The sequence below is a fragment of the Nannobrachium achirus genome, assembly GCF_963921795.1.
Source record: "Nannobrachium achirus genome assembly, chromosome: 10".
In the NCBI taxonomy this organism is placed as follows: Eukaryota; Metazoa; Chordata; class Actinopteri; order Myctophiformes; family Myctophidae; genus Nannobrachium; species Nannobrachium achirus.
In genome coordinates this window covers 33,815,870-33,839,472 of record NC_137819.1, presented here as the reverse complement: position 1 = coordinate 33,839,472, position 23,603 = coordinate 33,815,870, and the positions used below count along the sequence as shown (strand labels likewise).

The 23,603-nt window shown below is 39.2% G+C and overlaps 2 protein-coding genes across 2 annotated transcripts; one reads left to right on the top strand and one right to left on the bottom strand.

The window, feature by feature from the left end:
• Nucleotides 1-3,503: 3,503 nt before the first annotated feature.
• On the bottom strand, nt 3,504-6,119 carry LOC308292426 (type-4 ice-structuring protein-like). The gene is made up of 4 exons (XM_080734758.1): nt 5,988-6,119; nt 4,875-4,949; nt 4,565-4,649; nt 3,504-3,913 (listed from the first exon to the last, which is right to left on the bottom strand). The coding sequence occupies exons 2-4, from the start codon at nt 4,924-4,926 to the stop codon at nt 3,700-3,702; spliced, it is 351 nt and encodes a 116-aa protein (XP_080590884.1). The 5' UTR covers nt 4,927-4,949; nt 5,988-6,119; the 3' UTR covers nt 3,504-3,699.
• Nucleotides 6,120-10,884: 4,765 nt separating this feature from the next.
• lix1l (limb and CNS expressed 1 like) lies at nt 10,885-23,581 on the top strand. The gene is made up of 6 exons (XM_080734551.1): nt 10,885-11,401; nt 18,401-18,564; nt 18,940-19,080; nt 19,352-19,447; nt 19,966-20,043; nt 20,272-23,581. The coding sequence occupies exons 1-6, from the start codon at nt 11,065-11,067 to the stop codon at nt 20,521-20,523; spliced, it is 1,068 nt and encodes a 355-aa protein (XP_080590677.1). The 5' UTR covers nt 10,885-11,064; the 3' UTR covers nt 20,524-23,581.
• The last annotated feature ends 22 nt before the right edge of the window (nt 23,582-23,603 follow it).

Here is a 23,603-nt window from a genome sequence, read left to right as displayed (position 1 = left end):
AGTAGCTAAAGTTGAAGGCCTCTCCAGACTTATATATACAGCAATGGCTCTTGATGTCTCAAAGGAACAATGCACAAAAATTGACAAAATGCTATTTGACTTTATTTGGAAAAAGAAAATCCATTATATTAAGAAAAGTGTTATGATAAATAAGTTAAGTGCTGGAGGCCTTAATGCTTTAGACTTCACCTCCCTGAACGCTTCCTTTAAAATCAAATGGATCAAGCTCTTTCTTAAAAACCCCAACTCAATTTGGAACTTTATTTCTGCTCATGTGTTCAGCTCACTAGGAGGATTGGATTTTCTGCTTAGATGTAATTACAATATTGCTAAGATACCGGTTAAACTATCTAATTATCATAGTCAACTTTTATTGTCCTGGTCGATGTTGTACTCGCATAATTTCTCTCCTCATAAATATTTTATTTGGAACAATCTAGATATTAGATTTAAAAACAAGTCTTTGTTTATTAAGAGCTGGTTTGATAATAACATTATATTAGTTAGTCAGTTATTGAATGACAGGGGTCAGTTATTTACATATGAAGAATTTCTTTCAGTTTACATTTTCCCTGTTACTCCTCGAGAATATTCTATTGTCTTTGATGCAATACCAGATGGTGCTAGGAGGCTATTGATATCAGCTCCTAAAGGTAGAAACTGTACTGTCCCAAGTTGGAGTCCTCATGATTTATATATTGGCAATGTATGTCCATTATTAAGTGATAAATCCACCAATCAATGTGTTAGGAGTATTATTCAAAGAGATATTGTTTCTAAACCCGCAGCAGTTTTCTATTGGAATAATCTATACAATGACATTGATTGGAAAAACGCTTGGGTTTTGCCAAGAAAATTTCTTGTTACAAACAAGGTACGTGAGGTTACTTTTAAAATAATGCACAGATGTTATCCTGTCAAGGCTAATATGGTCAAATATAAGTCTGACATAGAGATACATTGTGCTTTTTGTGGAACTGCTGAGGAAACTTTATCTCACCTATTTTGGGATTGCACTTGCACTCATGTTTTTTGGATTGATCTTAATAATTTTATAAATTCCAAAATTGACTCCTCGCTTAAATTGAGTATTCGACATATATTATTTGGTCTTTCAAACGATGATAAAATAAATGTAGACAAAATGTATGTTATTAACCTTCTCTTAATTCTAGCTAAATATCATATTCATTGTACCAAATTTGCCAACCAACGTCCAAATATTGTTGTTCTTAAAGCCCTACTATTGTCATACTTAGATACTTTAAAACACTGTACTAACACTAAAGCTGTGAAAACCATAAGAATCTGTGATGAATATATTACCTAAGTAACCTCGAGCTTATTATTTATTTCATTATATTTTTCTTTGTATTTCTTAATTTTATTGTGATGTGACTGCTTTTTGACCTGTTCTTTGTATGTAATGTAATATTTTGTCAATAAAAAAAAACAAAAAAAAAAACAAAGGTGACGCCCCGCCCACGCTGGGATGGGCGTAGTAATGATGCATGATGAGAGAGATGGGCTGCAGCTGTGTGTGTGCAGCCCTGGTGCAGCCGCAGTCATCAATTTCATTTTCATATCAAAGCGTTGATGATGAATGCAGTGGTGGTGGACAAAAAGTACTCAAACTTTGCACTTGGGGGGGTGGTTCACCCCCAGGGTGACTTTTTTTTATTGATTAGTTATGCCAATGATGCCAATGGCATGGAGACTTGGGTTCAGTGGTGTTTTTTTGTGTTCGTCGCATTCCTGGGACGAGAAAATGATTATAGTGAATTTGCCCCCATAATTGATTCTGAATGGGGACCCAAATGCATGGGCCTGGATGGAGACCCAAATACAAGGCCCTGGATTGGGGACCCAAATGCATGTGGGTGAGAATCAATGGGGGTAAATTTGGGTCCCCATTCAGAATCAATGGGGTTGACTTTGCTGTAGTCGGTTTTTTGTCTTGGGAGTGCGACAAATGCAGAGGAGTATTGTTGAACTCAATTCTCCATAGGCATGACTGGTCAATGGAAGGGGGGTCGTTTTGGGGGTGAACTACTCCTTCAAGTAAAAGTATCAATACCGTACTACCGAGACCGTAGTGCTTCTGCCAACTGTTAGCGACTACCCAGGAAGCCTTCACAGTGTATTAGTCTGCATGTAGTCTCGCGTAGCCAGACAACTATTCCACAATCTCTGAATGCTATATAGAGTCTGGAACAGCAGCTCCCAAACGGCGAGTATCGGAAACGGGCATTACCGTTCAAAAGAATATATTTTAAAATGTCATTTCTGCTAAGCAGCAAGCTAAACATGTTTATATGATTTTTATTTATATAATGATAAATATTTGTGATGTGAGACTGAAACGGAAGTGACGTGGGGGCTTCACTTCCGCTTCATCTCGCCACTCATCGTTTCTTCCCCGGTTTGCCAGACTGTATGCCGGGAGCATTTGACCAAATCGCGGAGGCAACCGTCTGGCCACGCGAGACTAGTCTGCATGTATTCTTTCAATAGACCCTATTCACAGCCCGCCCACGCATGCGCACTCAGCGAATTTCTCAGCAACTTCCTGGTGCTGACGTCGATCAGCTTTGGAGGGTAAAATAACATAGAAATAGCTGGACTTAAAGCCAACAAATCAATATTTCGAACGGTAAAGTAAATTATACAGATTTGTGCCTTTTACTATCTTATGTTCTTGATCATGCTAGCCGTATTTTATACATTACTATTCGGAAATTGCATTACATTTGCGATTTCTGTGTTAACTCTATTTATATGGGATATTAGTAGTTTTTCCCCTTCTACCGTGACGTCAGCGCCAGGAAGTTGCGTAATGTGAATTCGGTCAATAAAAATAGTTTTTACAAAAAAAAAAAAAAAAAACTTGTGCCAATGATTGCTTACATCCATGGTTACCCCCAGTGACTGCTCAAAATCTCTCCAGACCGGTGGAATGTGTAGAAATGGTTTTATCACCATTTGGTAATGACTAAAAATATATATCAAACTATTTTTAAATATATTTTGTGGGCTTTTCTGCCTTTTCATTTGATAGTACAGTGTAGTAAAGTGATGGAGGAAACGATGAGGGAGATGGAGTGCTGTTACACACATCAAGGTCAACAGGCTTGGGAATGGAACTTGCGGCTTGCTGTCAGGCTGCAACAGTTTGGTATGCTCGGCCATTGGTGCCCTGACTAAACATATTAATTAAGTAATATAAGTGCACAACTTAATTCCGTGGAGGTGAAATTACAGATATTCACAGGTTAAATAATGGTGAATGCTGCATGTTATTGTACTGATCTGATAAATGGACCAATAGTAACCTAGTACCCCAGCCATCTATAAGTCAAATTAGATAATGTGATCGAAGGACCTTGGATTACCTTCTTGGAATTTAGACATTCCTTGTTGTGTCTAATCACCCCTAAGCTTTAACTTAATACACAGGACAACACATACAAAATGAAAAACCGAAGAGACGGACACAAAGGAGACCCAGTTCCAGATTTTATTTGTTCTTTGAAACAACGGTAATCTTTCCATGGCAATGTTGTTAACAAGCTTTGGAACACAGACCACTACCAGTTTATTCAACTTTCACTCCATTGTGGAGTAGCCTACTGTAGGCCCCTCTAAAGCCACTCTGTCCAAGATGGATGGGATTTTGAGTGTCTCATACAGCGGCTTGGTTTAGGCGCCGATGCTCTTGGTCTGCTCTGTCACCTTAGCGAGCAGATCCTGCATCTGTGCCTGGAAGTTGTCGAGCAGTGGCTGGAGCTGAGCCTGCAGGTTTTCAGCCAGGGGTTTGATCTGTTCTTCAATGCTGCTGGCCAGAGGCTTGAGCTGCTCCTGGATCTGAGCAGCCAGGGGCTCCAGCTGGGTCTGGCCTTCTGACATGAGAGTCCTGGGTAGGGATTGGAACATAATCGTTAATATCGTTTATAATCGTGATAAAAAACAAAACAGAAAAAACACTCACAATAATCGTATTGTGGAGATAAAATTTATGGTTCTCAACTTTGAGTCAAGTACCCCAAAATGAAAATGTATTTGGCCGCAGACCCCATCTGAAAATATTTTTTACCAGTGCAGTGACCCCCATATAAGATTGGTGTTTAAAAATAGAAGATATACATTTACAAGCTCACAACGTGTTGCTTAGTGATGTGTTGTTTACCTATCGACTATTTTCAGTTCGACGTAAATTGGGTTAGCCATTTTTGAAAAACACATGTTTCTATGTCGGTGGTTCTCAAGCTTTTTTCATGTCATAGACCCCCAAAATTACAGGTATTTGGTCGCCGACCCCCAGGCCCACCCCGAGAAGCAAATATTTGAGTTACAAATGTTCTCTTTAAAAATACATATATTCAAAGTTTTGCACATATCTTTCATGACTTTTCAAAAATAGCAGATATACTAGCTTGCAGCACGGCACTCGGTATAGATCTGCTACTTTTCAGTAGCTAAAGTATAAAATAATTCAAGGTCTTTTAACAAGGGTTAATGACTGGAAAGGAACAAGAAGGATGCAGTTTCTACAGTCTTGACTCACTGAGTTCTGGAGAGCACTTGGTTCTTCATGTCCTCAATGAACTGCCTCATCTTCTCAACTTCAGGGGCCTCTGCTGCTCTGCTTCCTGTGAGTTAAACCAAACAAGTGAACAATTAAAACAAGAAAAAGATTTATGCAAAAACTAGGCCTATTGCAAACATATTTTAAATACTTTCCTCAGGTAAGATGAAAGTATCATCGTATCATCTTTAACACAAATGGTGCATAATTATATAAGTATAGTATAGACTGGCGGTAAACAAGTTAAACACGGTTTATGGTATTAGTAGTAATAATAATCCAATCATACCCTGTGCCAGAGCGAGCACCACAACAAGAGCTGCAACAAGGGAGAACTTCATGGCTGTTGACGAGTAGGGCACAACTAAGGAGATAATAACATGTATTTATTGCATTGTCTTGATGTTGCTATATTCCTCTTTATTGTGTAGTAAAAAGTGAATATACATACATATACATATATACGCCCTAATGACCGACAGGCCACTTGCTTATCAGAAGAATGTGATAATCCATGTATTTTTTATCTCTGTGAGAGCAAGGTCTCAAACAGGTGACTTCTGACTAAGCACGAAAGGAGGCTGAACTCTTCATTAACAAATTACACTGTTATCTTTGTTATGTGATTTGACATTTAGTTTATGATTGTTTTTTTTACATACGTTTTTTTTTCTGTAGGCTAGAAAAATTCGTGCCACACAATACTATTCACAGCCACAGCCTTACTAGCACTGTTAACATTCACATAGCATTGAGAAATGCAATATGCTATGCTTAGTCTACATATGGTAGGCATGTTGTAAGCCTATTTTCCCATTTACACTGACATCATTTACAATTTCACCAATTTGTTTAATGGGTAACTGTAAAAGTATGATTTATGAAGTTGTGGAGGGACTAATTTGATATGGTAGAGGTTGGTTTAGCAATAGGATATAGCCTACGTTGATATACTCCATGAATCGTGTATGCCTACACGGTTCACCTTGCTATCAATCCGACTTTTCTTTTTCTTCTCTCATAAAAGATGTAGCTGTAAAGATCTATAGGCTATTCAAAATATGACCATATTGTCTAAAAATATCACACCTCAATCTAAGCCTCCTCAGCCTTCAAATCTATTCTTTATTATTAAATACATCATGGATAGGAACTTTTAAGTAAATATACTGTGAATCTTTATGCCATAAAATAATGTATTATCTTTTAATAATAATGTATTATTTTAAATGTAAAGGGTTATGCAAGAAGCCTTCTTACAAATTCACATTTGTATGTAAATCATTATCCATCAATACAAGTAAGTTAGAATTATAACATTCATTGCCATACTATCATCCGAATACGATGTAATGAAAAACATTTACAATCTTAAAAGAGAGACCAGTGGAGAAAGACTCACCTGTTCCGCAAGTTAGCTTGGACCTGATGGTGCCTAACTTCTAGATTACAGAGCTTCTTATAGCCCAGTGGAAGAATTATGGCCTGTCACTCTGTGAATCTCATTGGACAAGAAAAAGAAAACTAATGGGTTGTTTATGTTGGCAATGACCCTTCCAGCTCAGCCTGCCACCTGGGCAACATTAGCCAAAGTCCAATAGTCCATCTGTGTTGAAGGAGTGCTGACAACTCAAATGAAGTGGGCGTCTTATCATGGTATTGATTTAAAAAAGGATTTAATCCTCTGCAACAACATCAATATGACGTTAATGAATGTCATGCTGAGCAAATGAGATTAAGAAAGATTAACTTTTTACACTGCCATCTCAAAGCATACTCAATGAGATAACGTTGAATGAATCATCTTGTAGGTCATGTTTGCATTGATTTCCTGTTTTTCTTCGAAATCTATTAGTAAATAAGCACCCGGCTTTTAGTCACAGTGTTCTTCCATGAATTAAAGAATCATTGAAAGGCGTTAACTAATGCTATAGCCGGGGACCCACAAGCCCAAAAGTAGGACATGTGATTTTCTGCCGTACTTTTTATTTCTGTTTTATCTATTAGTTTGGTCCACAGAATGAGAGGCCTGCTCTGCTGGAAACATCGCGAAAATAAGTTATGGCCATTTGTATATTCACTGTCCCATTGACTCCACTAGAAATATTTAAAAAATAAAATAAATGTGCTTTAAGTAGCATGTGAGGGGTCAAACTAGGGGTTCTTCATGATTCTGAATCCATTTCAAGCATTTGTTTTGCATGAAAAACATTGTTTGGGTTAACTTTCAGCAGCCCAAAACTGTGAAAAGTGGAAAAAAGGTGATGACTCATCACAAATCTTGCCCAAGGAATGTTTTTCATGCAAACAAATGCTTGCAATGGATTCAGGATCATGAAAACCCCCCAGTTTGACCCCTCACATGTTAATTAAAGCAGACTTTTTTTCCCCTTTTTTAAATATTTCTAGTGGAGTCAATGGGACAGTGAATATACAAATGGCCATAACTTTTTTTCTCGATGTTTCCAGCAGAGCAGGCCTCTCATTCTGTGGACCTTAATGACCAAACTAATAGATAAAACAAAAATAAAAAGTACGGCAGAAAATCACATGTCCCCTCCCATTTTGGTGACTGGGTCCTCGGCTACTAGCTTTCCACTTCATGCAAGAAGGATTAATGTCAGATGTATATTGTATACTAATAAAAGTACTTTTTGGACTGATGTTGGGAAACACCATCAGTCCCAGTCAGTATTGGTGTTTGTGAAAAACAGGCAAAGTGGTACACAGTATCTCTAAAGTCATGTCATCAACATGGATCTGTCCCATTGAGTAGCTCCATTGCAGCAGTTGGAGGTTTAGTTCCTTGCTCAATGGCTCTTCGGGTTGAGGGAGAGGTGAGTGTTGGTCAATCACCTCCATGGCCCCCCACCTAGATTAGATACGGATCAATTACAAAACATTCTTCCTCTGTAATCAATGTGTAATCACCTGGAATGCTCTCTATACTGTTGCTTTTGATCAGACAAGACATTGACACTGTGGAACTGCTTGGTTAGTGTATAACAATGTTATTAAAAACATTTAAAAGTAGTTTTTATTTAGCTTTATTTAGACAACAATAACAGTAAATTTGACAATATCTCTACAAAAAACTAAATCTAAGGTAGCAGTGAAATATGTGTTGTTTCATTTTCTCATTGTCTTTTACTATCTTAATGCTATCTAACTTCTCTTCTCATCTTGTTTAATCAACAGTTGCCTGTGTGAGTAAAATCCCCAGGCGTATTATATAGCTACAACCTAGATACACAGATGGCATTAGAGATGAGGTCATTATTTTCTTGTGAAAGACCCCAAGTGAACAACATACACATGCAGAGGTAAGGTTAACATAATCAGCTAAACGGATATACGATTAACAGATATGAGATCACTAATCTCAGTGTAAGAGACTGAGTATAGCATCACTGCAGTGATATCAGTGCTGCAAAAGGACTGATTCAATACTTTATTAACATGATTAACTCAAAAGACCCTAGGGGGATAGTTTCAAGTGTGGCACATTGTACTCAATTAATCAGTAATACATACAATACAATACAAATATAATACAACACATATTGGAATAAAGTTAAGTAAAGTAGAAAGGGTACATTTACAGAGAAAGGAAGGGTGGGGAGGATTCTATACTATCACGGTGTTCAAGGAGTTAAATTATGTTCACTTGTATTTTGAGGACAGTTAGTTTTGAGTTTGGGTAGAGAGTCGGGAACCTTTATGTCTTTTGGTAGGTCGTTCCACATTTTGGTGGCTGCATGTCGAATTAATTTTTACCTACATTTGAGCAGAATTGGGGGGGACGAGGTCAGGTGTTCCTTCTGGTATGCCCATGGGCATCACTCACTAGAGAAGTATAATTAAACAGGACCCATTGATGTTACCCTCTGTTCATTCATTACTGCCAGAGGAAGAGTTATCATAGCAGTCTGTTTTCTTTTTCTTTTCTTTTTTTTGTGTGAATCTTTGTTCATTTGCCTAAACAAAAAGTTGTAAAATAGCTGTTTGAAGGCTATTGCATTATAGTGGTCTTCCTCCTGAGGAGAGCCTCCTCCTATTGTTTTTATGCATGTCTTCTACCATGAAGCCAACTAGCAAAGGGAGCTGGGAGTCCTCTTGTATCCACTGTGTGTCCCTGACAGAATGTAAACATTTGGGAGACAGACATTGTATCACAGTGGTACTGATTACACCACTATAACGTTTTTATTTTTTCTGTCTTTCTTTCTAAAACGTGTGATCTGACGTGATCTGACAGCATGTAACATTTATAAGGACTGTATTTGTACCTTGCCCTTTCAGAATGTAGTTAGTTTTACTTTAGACCCAGTTACTTTACCTCACTTCATCCTTGCACAACCTAGTGTTCTAAAATTGAACTTTATAGGCTGTGCCCTGGGTTAAGTGGGGTGAAGTCAGATATTATCTTTTAGTCGGGATAAGCTATAGGCTACTCTGATCATTGATGTAGATCTGCTATTTTTGCTTCTTTTGAATTGGAATCCTGAATTATAATTTTTTATTTGTGAATTGGAATCCTGAAATGTAACATTTTGATTTAATTTCAAATGCATTTAGTTAACTTTATGTTCTTAAATACAAATATGTTGGACATAAAAAAAGACTAACATTTATACTAAGCTACTAATATAGACTGAAGGAATTGCATGTTTGGAACAGCTGAAATCAATAATATAGCAGATATCAACCTACGGGCCACATTCAGACAAGGTGGGGGCCGCATGTGGCCCCTGGGCCACCAGTTTCCCATGTGTGATTCTACACAATGTACACATGATCTGACTGGTCAAATCTAAAATAAGGACCGTATTTGCGCCCTGCCTTTTTGCCTTTTCTAACTACAGTTAGTTTTATAAAATTGTATAATTTTTTACTTTTATAAAAAGTAAAATGTTTTCAATCTGCAATTTTTTTAAAATAGCAGACTCACTATGCTTCGCATGACGCATGAGCTTGTAGATATGCTATTTTCACCACTTCTTACATTTTTTTTCTTTTTACTTTTTAAATTCGTGGAATTTCTTAGGATTTTTTAAATTATAATGAAATCATTTTGAAAATTGTTACAAAAATAAATCACATTTTAGCCTTAGAAAGGGTATTTAGGCCTATAAAAACAAGTGGTTTAATTTTAGATACAAGACCCATCTTTTAAAATGATATTAAATAATAATAATTGCGACGTAGGTCGCAGTTTACTGTCAGAACCGGCACAGCTTGTCCGTAGATGGAAGGGTAACTAACGCCTGACACTGTGGTTCCCCTGACACATCACTGTCTTGGCCATCTAGCCAGTGTGGCACAGAGTCACAGCGATGATACAGTGACGTGGACATCAGGGATCTCCCTATATGGGCATAAAAGGGATTTGGTTCCCCTGTCATCACATGGATCTCCATATCTCCATATATGGGCATAAAAGGGATTTGTTCCCCTGGCATCACAGGGATCTCCATATATGGGCATAAAAGGGAGAGTCAGTCTGTCTGTCTGGGTATTGCTTGTCTTTTTTGTTGATTGACTCTCACGCTCTGACATCACACTGTGATGTCATGGGAAGTGGGAACCAAATGCCTTTATGCCCATATATGGAGATATGAAGATCCCTGTGATGCCAGGGGAACCAAATCAATGTTATGCCCATATATGGAGATCCTTGATGTCATCAATATTAAGCCCATATCTGTGAATGCCAATATATTAATCACTGTGATGTCAAGGGAACCAAATCCCTGTTATTGCCATATATGGAGATCCCTGTGATGCCAGGGGAACCAAATCCCTTTGGCCAGATGGCCAAGACGAGGTTGCGTGTCGCCCTGAGGCGTCTACTCGTAATTAAAATTTAGAAATTTAGAAATAGGATATTTAATGTGGGTCCACAAACAAATGGGCCCGCCACCCCGAACCACTGCTTTTAACACTGGGTGGGTTGTGTGTGTGTGTGTGTGTGTGTGTGTGTGTGTGTGTGTGTGTGTGTGTGTGTGTGTGTGTGTGTGTGTGTGTGTGTGTGTGGGGTGCCTAGGTGAAGTGGGGTCAAGTAAGACGTTATTCTCAGCATAAGCTGTTAGGCCTACTGATCATCATCATTAACATAATATACACACAGTTACAGTACAACAGGCGGGCATACTGTATAGCGCAATGGCGCCATCTACCCGCGTGTGCTGGACATGAGGCGCTGGCTCGGGTTTCTTCTCCGCCTTTTCGTGATTGACAATCCAACAGCCTAATCCAGAGGAGAGAAGACGAGAGCACAGCGGAGGAGCTCTGTTTTGAAGAGACCTCGGGATAAGTGCTTGTTTCGTCGACATCCCTCTTTGTCGAAAGTCTACAATCCCTCAGTTGCTTTTTAAACGCATAGCGGAGTGCCTACTTTTGATTGAATCGCACGGCAGCGCACTGCAACATTTTCAACCGGATCCCGGGGAGGTTCTTGAAGACATTACGCGGGGACAATGGAATCTATCAATGATAATATCCGCTCCCACAGGCTCCAGCCGGGGATCGGGTTTGGCATGGGAATGGGATCGACCGGGACCCTGCGCTCCTCTCTCCGGCCCGGGGTGACGGTCCCAATAGCACCGCTGCTGCCTCCCCCGGCCTCGCTGTGCGCGTCCTCCGGACCACCGCCCCCGCCGCCTCCGTTACAGTTCCACACCCTGTACGGGGGCTCTCTGGGCGGCTCCGTGGGGCTCGGTGCGGGGAACAACCCTGGGAACCCGGCGGTTCTGAAGGAAGCCGTGGAGGCTGTAGTCCGGAGCTTCGCTAAACACACACAGGGCTATGGCAGAGGTACAGTCCAGTGTGTAGTGTGGTGGCAAATGTCTTGTTCTTTTCATGTGGAGATGTGCTGTGCTGACCTGTATCAAGTTCTTTTCTTGCAGGAATGCCTGTTCAGGAATTTGGACCACAAGGCCAGTTTTCAGCTTGTTGTATACGCCACTGTAGCCCTGAATACATGACTCTCATATACATGAGAGTCATGCTCGAACTTTAACATGAGGACCAGTGGGTAATCGAGCCCTCAACGGTTTGAGCTAGGAACGTCAGATTTCAAAAATAAAGTGCTTACCCAAGCCAACTCTGCTAACGATTTGACGCCGCACAACGTTCATTACACGCCGCGGCCGGATTGTTGAATAAAAAGCATTTTTGTCCGAAATTATTTTGCTTAACATAGGACTTCCGCCTCTAGTGGACAGTCGCGTCATCTCCGGCTGATCATTGTAGTGAACGGAGATGATGCGATGACGCGACTGTCCACTAGAGGCGGAAGTCCTATGTTAAGCAAAATAATTTCGGACAAAAATGCTTTTTATTCAACAATCCGGCAGCGGCGTGTAATGAACGTTGTGCGGCGTCAAATCGTTAGCAGAGTTGGCTTGGGTAAGCACTTTATTTTTGAAATCTGACGTTCCTAGCGCAAACCGTTGAGGGCTCGATTACCCACTGGTCCTCATGTTAAAGTTCGAGCATGACTCTCATGTATATGAGAGTCATGTATTCAGGGCTAACGCCACTGGTTCCCAAACAGTGGGTCGGGACCTATTTGTGGGTCGGGGACACATTTTTATGGTGCCTTTGATTTTTGTTTCCTATTATTTGTACAACATTCCCCCCAAAAAGCTAAATTTTCCATGAATAAAACACAATTCTATGATTCTTTTCAGTGCTGTCATGAAGAAATAAAGGAAAAAAATCTAAGAAGGTCCATATATTAGAAAACAAATGTTTCAGAAGTGAAAATAGCCGACCTACAAGCTCGTAGTCATAGATCTGCTGTTTTCACTAGTTTGGGTCCCGTGAAAACGTTTTTCTCTCTCTTGGGTCTCGAGCAAAAAAGTTTGGGAACCACTGCTCTACACTGTGTACTGTAGAGTGTGTGTGTAGACTGTCTACACACACTCTACAGTACACACACAGTCTACGAATTCACAAGTGTAATTTGGGTGTTTGGTTTGACCGATTATGGTTATGCATAGCCTATGCATAATTTAGGACAGTGGTGGGCAAACGTAGGCTACTTGTTACTGTAGCTATAGAGTGCTTTTTCGTGTCAATGTGATAAAGCTGTCTGGTTCGTGGTCTGATAATTTTTTGTCCAGTGGTTTAAGAAAATATGTTTTGGAGTCGTGCACTGTGTGCTGTGCCCCCAAAAATCACAACAATGACTGTTCAGATTCAGGTCAATAGTACAGGCCTACTGTAGGACTACTATTTGTCTATCTATGACTATGGATGGACAGTCTTATTGTGCAATGTCCTTCCGTGGTCTTTGTGGTGAAAAGAGGTCACACTGAATAAGGATAATAATAACTAGAAAATATTGTTCCTTCGAAACAATTGTGGGCTCGCTTCAAGCCAGAAAACAATGGCTATAAAAGTACAAAATGTCAAGATCGCAGGCAGTGCTCTCTTTGACGTTATTGACACAATCGGACGCTGCATGCATGATTTGATGCATTTTGTTCCAAAAATGTGTTATGCTAAAGTTGACCCGCTGGTGGCGCTATAACAGGCCAATGTGAGAAGGGTGGCATCTGTTCCTTGACCTAGTGGGAATGTGCTTGCAAGATTTCACGCACATCGCAGGCTGTGTTCATGATTTGAGGTGTTTTTGGCCACTTTATCGCTGCTTGCAGCTATATTTATTATTATTATTATTATTATTTGTGCACTTCATAGGCATGTTAGATAAAGGTCCTTAGATTGTGCGTAGAATGTTTCATGCAAATTGCTAAAAATATATCCCAGAATAAAAACGGGTTTAAGCGTTTCACTAACTGCTCAAAATGATATAGCGCCCCCCTTTGGCCAATTGGGGTAAGATTGGTTTTAGTGATATTTGGACTAACCCTCTACATCTTTGCCAAATGCCATGAACATGTTAATTTGCATGTATGATTTAGAGGCAGAAGAATAATTTGCATAAAACTGCAATATTCATTGAATTATTAAAAAAGCATGTTTCAAGCATCCGATCTGACAGATCTTTAGATATTGGTCCAAAGTTCATGTAAAAAAAGTTTTGTGCACGTGACGCGAGAATTCCAGAATAAAAGCGGGTTTAAGCGTTTTACAAACTGCTCAAAATGGCGAAAAATCTAAGGGCGGAGCTTACAAAGACACGGATGTCTTCCGCTTGAGTCAAAGCACACGTGTAAGCAACTTACATGTCTTCAAGCGAAACGAGTCATGACTTATGCCCGTTTGAAGTTTGAATTTTCAAACGCTTTGTATATCGCCCCCCTTTGGCCAATTGGAATAAGATTGGTTCCAGTGATATTTGGACTAACCCTCTACATCTTTGCCAAATGCCATGAACGTGTAACTTTGCATGTATGATTTAGAGGCAAAAGAATCATTTGCATAAAACTGCAATATTCAGTGAATTATTAACCCTTTTTGTGCCTATCCCGGACAAGTTCGGGATTTTTTCAATCCAATACAATGTTTTTTTTTGCTATTTTACTTACCCTGAGCTGCTTGTGAGATGTACCCTGAGATGTGGGTGGTCCTGGCTCGTCCTACGCTTTCCAACGAGTGATTCTAGATCGTCCGACGATTTATTCCATTGAAAATGGTTTAGAATAAAGTTTAGAGCCCCCCCAAAAAAACTCAAGTCCGGGATATTTAATAAAATGAATTAATGAATCGGAGGCCTCAACGAAGCCCCTGTCAAATTTTCCATCCATGCCCCGGGCCGCGATTCTGTTTACATCGGCCCGTTATCGGGCAACGCCGCCGCACCACGCCTCCCACTCCAATACAAACTCACATCTTTAGAGACCTTTTTCTCTGAACTGTGTTCCCAGGGCAGCGACAATGTTTTTTGGCGGCTAAAATAGCTTCAGATCCGGTCTTCATCCATAACAGTGTTTGCAGTGAAAGCCCAAGCAACTACTGCCTGTGTAGACGGAAGTTAGAGCGAAGGCCTATGCAGAAATGTCTGACACTCTAGCGGCACCTTGTGGCCCCTGGCAGTAAATGCGTTAAAAAATATTGTTTCACTTTAAAAAAGGTCTGGTTGAAAGTTTCGTGTGTACCGTAACGCAAAAATCCCAGGAGGAGATAGATTTTTACTGTTTTTCATATAATTCAAAATGGTGGGAGAACTAAAGGTCAGAGATCAAAAGTCAGAGCGTAAAAGTTATTGCCTTTCAGGCGAGCCCACAATAATGACAATATCTAAAGTGTGCTAGCCTTTTAGGCGAGCCCACAATAATAATAATAAATGTTAGATATTGGCCCTATATGAGGTGACAAGCATGCATACTTTGCATATTGTGTGATAAGGAAGAAAATCACCACAGATGTAATATAATACTAGTGCGGTTGATATATACAAACACAGGCGATGTGGAATTGGAATTTAGCAATGCCATATAGTCGGTCAATAATTTGTTACACCCTATGCTCCCTCGTCGACAGAGAGAGAGGGGGAAAGAGAAGTGAGGGTGAATTAAGTTAGATTTCTATGGGAGGGAGACTGTTTCGTCATACAGTGAGTCGGCCCCTAACCAGTGATCTTATTTTCCACATGCTGATTTTGTTATTACATTTTTATAAAAAATGCTATACAATTCTAATTACCGTTTACCTATACAAAAATAAGTATCTTAGTTAGGCTGCAACCAGTACAACCAGAGCTGTTTTCAAGTCATTTGGTGCAAATCCAAGTCTCAGTTCAGGTGTCACACTCACACCATGTCTCTCAAGTCAAATCACGGCTCTTTTGGGGCATGTTGCAAGCCAAGTTGTAAGTCTAAAGTTATGACAGAAGACTTTGGGACTCTGAATGCTGACCATGGCTTATAACATGGCGTGGAATTGAACATTTGTGTTTCTTCCATAGCTGTGGTACGAATTACAGTTGTCCTTGTTTCGTTCCCCCATCTCCCCAATTTTGTCATTACCAATTCCCTCTGTGTGTACTGCGGTCCATGTTGCTGCCAAGCCACCCACTGTTGGCCTGGAGAGGATGTAAAATATCATGTCTCCTCCCATAGACATGGAGTAACAAGACGCTTTTTTCACCTGGCAGCAAAGATTTTTTACCAGGAGAGCGTGACGTGCACATTGGTTCACTCACTATCTCCCTCAGGTCCCCCTCTCCATTGAACAGGTGCCTCAGCCAACAAGTTGTTAGTGCAGTGAGGACATGTTCCCCTGCCAACTTCCCAACCCTCCGCCAACACTGCCAAAGTGTGTTCATTGGAGTGCCCGGCCAAGCCAGAGCTTTTTTAGCTCTGGCTGTCGGGAATTTAGCTGTCGGGAATTTAACCTGGGTCTCTGCGGGGGTGGATGAGTGTTTTACCGGTAAAACTACAGGTAAAACACCCAAATAATGTTTTACACCTCTACAAATGTGTGCTATAAAAATAAATACCAGGAGCCTTATTTTAGATATTGTCATTATTTATCTACCAGGCATACCATACCATATCAAGTTCTCCTCAAAACTTTGGCACTTTTCTATTCCTGCATACTTACACAGAAAAGTCAACCTTTTTCACATGAAATTTGAACCTATATCTACACAGGCTATGTGGTGAGAAGTTTGTACGTTAAATAATTGTTTTTTAATAATTCAATGAATATTGCGGTTTTATGCAAATTATTCTTCTGCCTCTAAATCATACATGCAAAGTGACACGTTCATGACATATTTGGCAAAGATGTATAGGGTTAGTCCAAATATAACTGAAACCAATCTTACAATTGGCCAAAGGGGGGCGCTATACGAATCGTTTGAAAATTCAAATTTTAAACAGGCATAAGTCATGGCTCATTTCGTTTAAAGACATGCAAATTGCTTACACGCTTCGATTTTCCGCCATTTTGAGCAATTTGTAAAACGCTTAAACACGTTTTTATCCTGGGATTTTCACGTCACGTGCATGGAACCTTTCTTAAATAAACTTTGGACTGGTATCTAAAGATCGGTCTGATCGGATTCTTTTTAAATTGAAACATTATTTTTTAATAATTCAATTAATATTTATGCAAATTATTCTTCTGCCCCTAAAACATACATGCAAAGTCAAATTTTCATGATGAACTACTGTAGAGGGTTAGTCCAAATATCACTGAAACCAATCTTACCCCAATTGGCCAAAGGGGGGGGCGCAATATAATTTTGAGCAGTTTGTGAAACGCTTAAACCTGTTTTTATCCTGGGATTTTTGAGCAATTTGCAAGAAAAATTCTACACTCAACCTAAGGACCTTTATCTAACATGCCTATGAAGTGCACAATTCTTTTTACAATAATAATAATAATAAATATAGCTGCAAGCAGCGATAAAGTGGCCAAAAACACCTCAAATCATGAACACAGCCTGCGATGTGTGTGAAATCTTGCAAGCACATTCCCACTAGGTCAAGGAACAGATGCCACCCTTCTCACATTGGCCTGTTATAGCGCCACCAGCGGGTCAACTTTTGCATAACACATTTTTGGAACAAAATGCCTCAAATCATGCATGCAGCGTCCGATTGCGTCAGTAACGTCAAAGAGAGCACTGCCTGCGATCTTGACATTTTGTACTTTTATAGCCATTGTTTTCTGGCTTGAAGCAAGCCCACAATTGTTTCGAAGGAACAATATTTTCTAGTTATTTTTGCACTTGTAAATCAAATCCTAATCATCTAAAGTCTAAACCTTCAAATAATTAAGTTCTGGTAATTTACAGAGATGACGCCATGGCTTAGAATTAAAAAAAACAAAAAACAAAGAATATTTGGGTACCACCATGTACCCAGTGTTTTGAAGTGGCCAATAGCACAGTGAGAATGTGGCTATCAGATATTTGACAATCATATTTTTATCACAACACGATTAAATAAATGCACATTACTTGCTTATAATCAGAGCTGTTTCTTAGAGTCTTTTGGTGCATGGTCAAGTCTCAAGACGCAGTCAAGTCACATGTTTTGATTTACGTGATTCTGTTTACAACCAATCTACTCTAACAAGGACTGAAAAGACAGTACAAAATACTTTGGGATCTACGCATACTTATGTGATTTTAGTGCAATTTAATTTAATTTAACCAGGACATGTGAGTGATGACTTCGGGCCTGTGATACTAAGGCTTATCAATACCAATCAGTCTTCAGAACCTGTGTGAGCAAAGAGCAGGCTGTCTGTGTTTGCATCAAACAGTAAGAGCTGAGTGAGGAAGAGCTTAGAGGCAAAGAGAGCCAGACAGAGTTGAAGAAAGTCCACAGCACTCTTGTCTCTCCGCAGGCCAATGCACACCACAAATAATAGTTTATGACAGAGATGTTTGTTATAATTGCTTTTGTCTTTTGTTTTTTCTTTATGCGCAGTAGACGGGTCATATATCCACACAGCATAAACATAAACACATAAAATATAGGCTTCAGTCAGTGGCCTTTTCGTTTTTCTTTTCCTCCCCCACTTTTTTGGCTTAGCAGATAGGGGATTTTTTGCTAGGCAGTCACCTAAATACTTTCCAAGCAGGAAAAACCCAGACATCCATATTTTACAGTGTTTTTAGATGACCCCCCCCCTCTTGTCTTGTCTTTCCAGTTTTGTAGTTTGAGCGGAAACATGTCAAATAAACGTAAGGAAGTGTTAATTTAACTGTGTGTGTGTGTGTGTGTGTGTGTGTGTGTGTGTGTGTGTGTGTGTGTGTGTGTGTGTGTGTGTGTGTGTGTGTGTGTGTGTGTGTGTGTGTGTGTGTGTGTGTGTGTGTGTGTGTGTGTGTGTGTGTGTGTGTGTGTGTGTGTGTGTGTGTGCGCGTGCACACGGTGTGTTCTACAGTTAATGTGGTGGAGGCCTTACAGGAGTTCTGGCAGATGAAACTGACCAGAGGGGCCGATCTCCGGAACGGGGCTCTTGTTGTTTACGAAATGGTTCCATCCAACAACCCACCATACGTTTGCTATGTTAGCCTTCCAGGAGGCAGCTGTTTTGGGAGTTTCCAGGTACTTTATTAAGTAGTTCATTTGTTTATTGACTGTTTAAAAAGTCTGAGAGAGTTCAGGCATGTCTTTATGTTAACTGAATATTTTGTGTCATCACACAGTACAATTACAGGTCCATTTGTTGTACCCTTTTGGAGTAGAATGAACACTGGATGTTACTGTGTGCTGCACGGCTTAACACTTTCAACAACTGATCCATGAAGGGTGGTTAAAGCTTATTATATGATGCAACAGTGTTGTGATTATATTGGGGTGACAAAAAGGCTAAAGTAGACGAATAAAGTAAACAACTGCTATCACTTAAGCATTTGGCTATATATCTAAGCTCTGTGGGAAATTGGAAGGCTAATACGTACATTTGTTCACTGTTTATAGTTCTGTCCAACCAAGGCAGAGGCAAGACGTAGTGCTGCCAAGATCGCTCTGATGAACTCTGTTTTCAATGAACATCCCTCCCGTCGGATCACAGATGACTTCATTGAGAAGAGCGTGTGCGAGGCTCTGGCCTGCTTCAAAGTGAGTTTTGGTGTTAAAAGATTGAAAGAAGCAAATGTCAAATCCAATCCGTCCCAGCCAATTGGAATGATCCATAGGCTATTAAGGAAAGTTGTTTTCATCCCATCATCTAAACACATGCTCCAAAGAATATATGTGTCTATGTTACACACACACACACACACACACACACACACACACACACACACACACACACACACACACACACATATGCACACACACTCACACACACATGCGCACACACACATTAATCATCTTGGTTTATACACAGGGTAACAGAGAAGAGGCAGACAACCCCAGTACGGGAATTGGGGCATTTCGCTTCATGCTCGAGTCCAACAAAGGAAAATCAATGCTGGAGTTTCAGGTGCATATTATATACTGTATGTAAATCTGGAATGTGTCTGTGTGAGTGTGATAGTCATATGATGACTCGCATGCAAGCTCACAATGTGACGCTTCACAATGCTTCACAATGTGAAGCATTATGAGATCAGCTATTCTTTGTGCACAACACTGTCATGCAACAATGTATAAATCATCCTTATGATGAAAGTTATGACATACACTGTAAAGATATGCATTTGAATGTTTAGAGACAGCAGCTGATTTTTGTATTGCTTTAGTTTCTCAGTTAATCCAATATCAATAGCTCAGCAGCATTTTTCGTACCAACTTTTAATCTAAAGAAATTGCCAGAAAACCTCCATATGATTAGTTATTTGTATTTCCAGATGTAAGAATCTTTTATTACTGGTACCTTTTTAAGAAGACTAGAAAGGAAATTTAAGGAAGATTATCAGAGCCATAACACTGTATACTTACTTACTTACATACATACATCCATGGTCTTATCTATTTACTGTAACTGTGTTTCTGTTTCAGGAACTGATGACAGTTTTTCAGCTGCTGCATTGGAATGGAAGCCTCAAGGCCATGAGAGAACGACAGTGTTCCCGACAGGTACTGTGTGTGCGCGTGTGTGTGTTTGTTTATTTGTTTGTTAATGAATGGGTGAACGCATGTGTTGATAGATGAGTTACCAACCATGAATGACCATGAAGTGCATAGTAACCGTTACACGTGACACATACTATACCACCATTTTACTCATTCAACTTGCTACTTTTTTAGTGAATTTACATTTTATAACATTATATCACTGTTTCTCATTTAACTTATTAACTTCAGGAGGTGCTGGCTCATTACTCCCATCGGGCTCTAGATGATGACATGCGCACCCAAATGGCTGCTGATTGGGTAAACCGAGAACAAGGAGTTGCAGGTACTATTGGCCAGGAGCTGGCCTCAACAGAGCGAGAACTAGAAGACGCCAGGCTTGCCGGCAGAGAACTGCGATTTCACAAGGAGAAGAAAGACATCCTGATGTTAGCTGTGGGCCAACTCAATGCCGCCAACAGCGCAACGCTCCCCTCGCACTAGATAAAGATTTAAAAAAAAACACCTTCACGCTTTGTAGGATTGCTGGTACCAGTATTGATGATGATGATGATGATGACTATGGTGGTGGGATCAGACCCAGCTTTTAGGTTTTGTATCTTAAAAGCTTTGGGTATTTTAGGTTTTTATATCTTAAAAGCTTTGAGTTTTTAGGGTTTCATATCTTACTTCATGTTAGGAGGATCAGATATTCAAAGCCTTATTTTGTGCACATCAGTCCTCAGCTTACTGCTATAGCCGTTTTACCTCTTTGTGCCTAGTGATCACAGGACAATAGCGCTCGGTTTTAGTTTCCTGTAAGTATGCTTGGCATAACAACAGGTGGATGTTCACACGTTTTATCCGGTGTCATTATTTTAAAAGTGCACCGAATCAAATATGTTTTATATTGCCGAGCTAGAGAGAAAAGCCTGCCTTTCATCAGTGAATGTACTGGGCATGTGGCATTATATAAAAAAAGCCAAATCCAGCCGATTAGAATGATCCCTACTCGAAAACAAAAGGGTATATTTTGATCCAATCACTCTGAAATCATATTAACGTGTTTCTCAGTGAACTAAAAGAGTGTTTACATACAAATTATACTGGCTAATTTCCCATTTAAGGTCATTAGAAAAATCTATGCATCTATGAATGAGCAGAATCTGGCTTCAGTAACCAATAGTAAGGGGTAGAAAATGTTAAACTACCAGTTTCCTGGCTAAACATTTTCTGTGTATTATATTTGAGTTTCATAATTGCCACATGAGCTATTCTAAATATTTTAAAATGTTGGCTTGAAATGTATTGAGTGGAATACTAGGGTGTCACGAATAAGATAGTATGTAAACACAATCATTGGCTCTTGTAATGTAGCTTTTGGGACTTGAGGCAAAAGTATTAAGTGATTGTACTCTGGCAAACAGTCAGTTATCCGAAAGGTCAAGCAGTGAACCATCCAGATGTTTTCTTTTATACATGTGTGTATGAAGGCATATAGTTATGTTTTAAGTGTTATACAGTATGTATGTTAGGTCAATATGAGGGAATAATGTACACTATCAATTATTCCAACTAAGGGCCTTTAAGTTTTATAAATGTTGTCTCTTCGCAAGAATCTGTATTACAATTCTGACACTGTTAGTGTCCTGAGGTCAAATATAAAAGAGCAGTGTGTTTCTTTTGTGTAATTTGAACGAATCAATGTTGTCAACTTAAATGTAGGCGGGGATTTGAACAGAAACATCACTTGCAAATGCGTTTTAACATTAATGATGATCTGTAGGTGTCAATTTATAGTACACCCAAAAAGCAAAGGCATTTATGGTTTAGTTACTGAGATTCATTAAGGATTTTTTTGCAGTGCTGGTGCAAGTTTATCTTAAGCTGTCCACGCAAACAGCACATTTATAGTTTGGACTTTGGGTAATTGAGATATATGAAGAAATTTGTTCAGTCTATGGGACACAATACGTTAGTAAGTCGGAGGACCATAATATGATTTTTGTTCATTTAAATCTGATATCCTAGCTTTTAATTTCTGATTGTATTTCTTGCAGTATTGCACTCATGAAGGTATTGTCTAGTAGTGGTTGTGTTTTGTAATTGAACGTCATGACGTGGTTCTGCTAAAAACGGAAATCTGGCCAAGAGTTTTATGAGTTGGAGGCAAATATCATATATTGATGAATGATAGCTAAGTGCTTGTGAAATGCTGGGTGGTAGCAGCTCATTGCACATTGAGGAGGTGACTGTAAGCAGCTAACAATTATGATTGTAGTCAGATGTTATCACCACATTGCTGTTCTTTCCTTGGGTGATGTGCCTTTTTTTAATAATTGCTAGTAAGCAAAATATTGGCTCAAGGTTTTATACAAACTACCTTGGAAATGGGCTCTCAGTACACTGTCTCAAGCTCAGTAAGAGATGTCATTCAAGGTTTTACACCCTCAAGTGCTGCCTGAGTTAGCTACCCTTTACAGTACAGTGTTTAGGGGCCAGTCAACAAAAAGATTTGGGGCTGTTTTTTCACAGGCTTGTTCATTCTTTTGGGCTATGGTTATGTACATTATTGAACAACTCAAAAGTATATATATATCACAATTTTACTCTGCATTCATACATATTTTGTCATAATCATTGAAAAATGTTGCTATATTGTAGTCTACGTACTGACTTTAAATGTGGCATTAGTAAATTGCATTAGATGACGTTACATTCCTTATTTAAATTACTTTGGAGTTTTAATTGTTTTTATCATTTCACAAAAAAGCTTGTAAAAATGTTTTATACCAATAGAAATATGTTTATAAAAGTGTAATGCCATACCCAGTTTAAAGGACACAATGTTGCCACTAATTAACGTAATACTGTTATTGTAACTTATAGTTACACACCTCACAGATCGCCAGAGTAGTGCTAAAAGAGTTTAATAGCCTGCCAAAATATGTTGAAAATTGAACCTTTAGCCAACCTCATGTCAGAGTGACTTGCTAACTATTTAGAATTTAGTAGTTAATGGACCTGACTTATCTGAATTTATTTTTTTGTTTGGACCAATAATATTTCCTCTGCTTTAAACAGTCTCTGATGAAAGCCGAGAGTAGCGTTCCTCAAATGGATGTGATAAGCATAGGCAAAGGCCCTGTTCAGATTATTGACCCAGTTACAGTGCTCTAGTCTACTACTATCCGCACACCCAAGCTGCCTCTTCAAAGAGACCCTGATCCAGACCGATATGTGACATTTAAACAGAAACATGTGATTAAGAAGCTACACAGTAGGTTGTATCTTGCCAAGAAGTAAGAGATTTTCTTTTGTCTGCACATTTTTCTTGAACGATTGTAATACAACTTTTTAATCCATTTACTCCCTGTTATTATAAACATTTTTCATGTTATCCCTTTATTACCATTATCTGTTACGTCTTTGCTTTTTATACAATGTTAAACAAGCATTTGTACGCTTATATATTTTTTCTTGTTACTGTCCATTTTATACAAATCTTTGGCTTTCAATGATGCATGATTTATTCACCAATATTTTGGTTTATATGAGTTTTATACAGTGTTATTTTATAATAA